The sequence below is a fragment of the Propithecus coquereli genome, unplaced genomic scaffold (assembly GCF_000956105.1).
Source record: "Propithecus coquereli isolate 6110/MARCELLA unplaced genomic scaffold, Pcoq_1.0 Scaffold349, whole genome shotgun sequence".
NCBI lineage: Eukaryota > Metazoa > Chordata > Mammalia > Primates > Indriidae > Propithecus > Propithecus coquereli.
Genome location: NW_012149163.1, coordinates 1,245,205 through 1,247,328, shown reverse-complemented (window position 1 = coordinate 1,247,328; position 2,124 = coordinate 1,245,205). Strand labels below are relative to the sequence as shown.

Here is a 2,124-nt window from a genome sequence, read left to right as displayed (position 1 = left end):
AAAAAAAAAAACTGTCTCGGAAAAAAAAAAAAAGAAAGAAAAAGAATGCATATGAAGTGATTAGCATACCGCCTGGAAGATTTCAGCATTCAGTAAAAGCTACAGGTGTCCCTTCTGCCATCGCCATTGTTGTTATTTATGTGAGACAAAGCTGATCCTTCATGTCCCATGTATAACTTTGAAAAAGAAAATGGCTTTGATGACTTCAGTGCGTGGGTCATTCTGAGCCTTTAGCTTTCAGTGTGTGGGTCATTCTGAGTCCTTTCAAATAAGAACACCCCATCCCAGAAAGTTTAAGAACATGGCGATGTGCCAGGGAAGCATTTGGCTTGCACTGGTTGTCCTTTCTTCATGGTCATCTTGACCTGCGTGTCTGTTAGAACCACGGCGTCGTCAGTCAGGCCTGCTCCCAGGAATCTCCAGCTACCCGCTTCTCGAAGCCCGTGGCTACATGTGCTGCCTGATTGTGTTGGCGTTTCCCTTTCCTTCGTCATTTTTGCTGATTAGCCAGGGATGGTCTGACCTTTGAACTTACGTCTAGTAAAACTGTCACATTGGTTTTCATGTCGGAACTGAGATTTAACTGTCTTTTTCTTTTCCTGGGATATCTTCCCCTCCACCGAGTCAAAGATTTGCTACCTGGTACTTGCTGCGGTGGGGCAGGTAAAGAATACCACCTTGCCTCTGTCTCCTTACAGCTGTCCCCAGTCTCTTCATGCTGGAAACAGTGGATTCTGTGAAGTTGGCAGACAAAGTGAACAGCTCCTGGCAGAAAAAAGGCTCCCCGGAAAGGTTAAAGGTTATGGTCCAGATTAACACCAGTGGAGAGGAGAGTAAGTGACCAGACCTACACTGTAGATTTTTCTTCCCTCAGGACGGTTGACTTTCAGGGAGAGTGGTGGGCCTAAGTACGCGACGGGTGGGGTCATGGACACAGATCACAGCCCTTCAGTAAGCTGTTCTGTGTGTGCTCTAGATGGCGTGATGATGCGCAGGCCAGCCTGTGTGTAATTCGTTAGTACATCGTGGCTCGTTCTATCTTAACTTTAGAGGAGGAGACATCACAAAGGGGACTGTGGCTTTGATCTGAAAATCTCCACAGGTCACCATCACTCCTGAAGGGGATTGAAAGTCACATGTAAAATACTGCTCAGGTCTTAGAAAAATTGCTTAGTGTTACATGGGGAGAGAACAGAAGGAAATCACTGTGGGCACCGTCAGTGAGTGTGCTTACGGGGCTTGGATCCACAGAGTAATGCAGCGAAGAGCAGCTTGGCTCTAAATCAGACCTTGGGTTGAGCATCCTCACTTCCCAGTGGCGTGGCCTCGGGTAGGTTACTTAACCTCTCTGTCCTTCAGCCTCCGCGTCTGGCAATGGTACCATAATGGTACCTGCTTCTGAGGGTGTGGTAGGACTGAGTGTGGTACTGAAATCAAAGCTGTTAGCGCAGAACTCCGTACACCTGCTTGTTAGCTGTTTGTTGAGAATAAATGTTTACAGACCAAGCATTTGCTTACAACCATCAAAGCACCAGTATCCACCAGGTCTTAGTCTGAAGGAGCACAGCATACAGGCGTCTGTTGTCCACATAGGCCCTGGAGTCAGGCTACCTGAGTTCAAATCCCAGGGGCACAGTTACCAGCTGTGTGGCCTTGGAAAACCTCAGAGGTACTCAGCCTCCCTGTGCCTCAGTTCCCTCATCTTTAGAATGGAACTAATAAGAGTACTTACCTCACAGAATTACTGTATTAAATGAAAAGCTCCTGTGACTTGGCACAAGTGCCCGGCGCATAAGTGTTCAGTAGATTTTAACAATTTTCATGATTACATATACACGTCCCCAGACTATAGCTACATTATATTGTCAATATAGGTCAATCTGAAGCTGACTCCAGATCAAGTCTTTATTACATCATTTCTTGATCATTGGCTATAATTTGCCCTAATTAAAAATTGAAATAAATGTTCCTGACATCTCTATTTGATAATGCCAATCCTTATAACTACATAACAAATGAGCATTTGCTACAGATGCCTCTTCTAGTTGTTAATTAGCAAGTTCAGTTAAACTTTGCAAATATATATAGTCAAAACTATTTAATATATGCTTTATTTTAAATTTT

At 44.5% G+C, this 2,124-nt stretch overlaps 1 protein-coding gene across 1 annotated transcript in view; it reads left to right on the top strand.

The window, feature by feature from the left end:
- Positions 1 to 2,124, top strand: part of PROSC (proline synthetase co-transcribed homolog (bacterial)) — a 41,492-nt gene that overhangs the window by 20,067 nt on the left and 19,301 nt on the right. Inside the window, exon 5 of the mRNA XM_012651089.1 lies at positions 699 to 833. Coding sequence (XP_012506543.1) covers positions 699 to 833 — 135 coding nt within the window. The remainder of the gene's footprint in view (positions 1 to 698; positions 834 to 2,124) is intronic.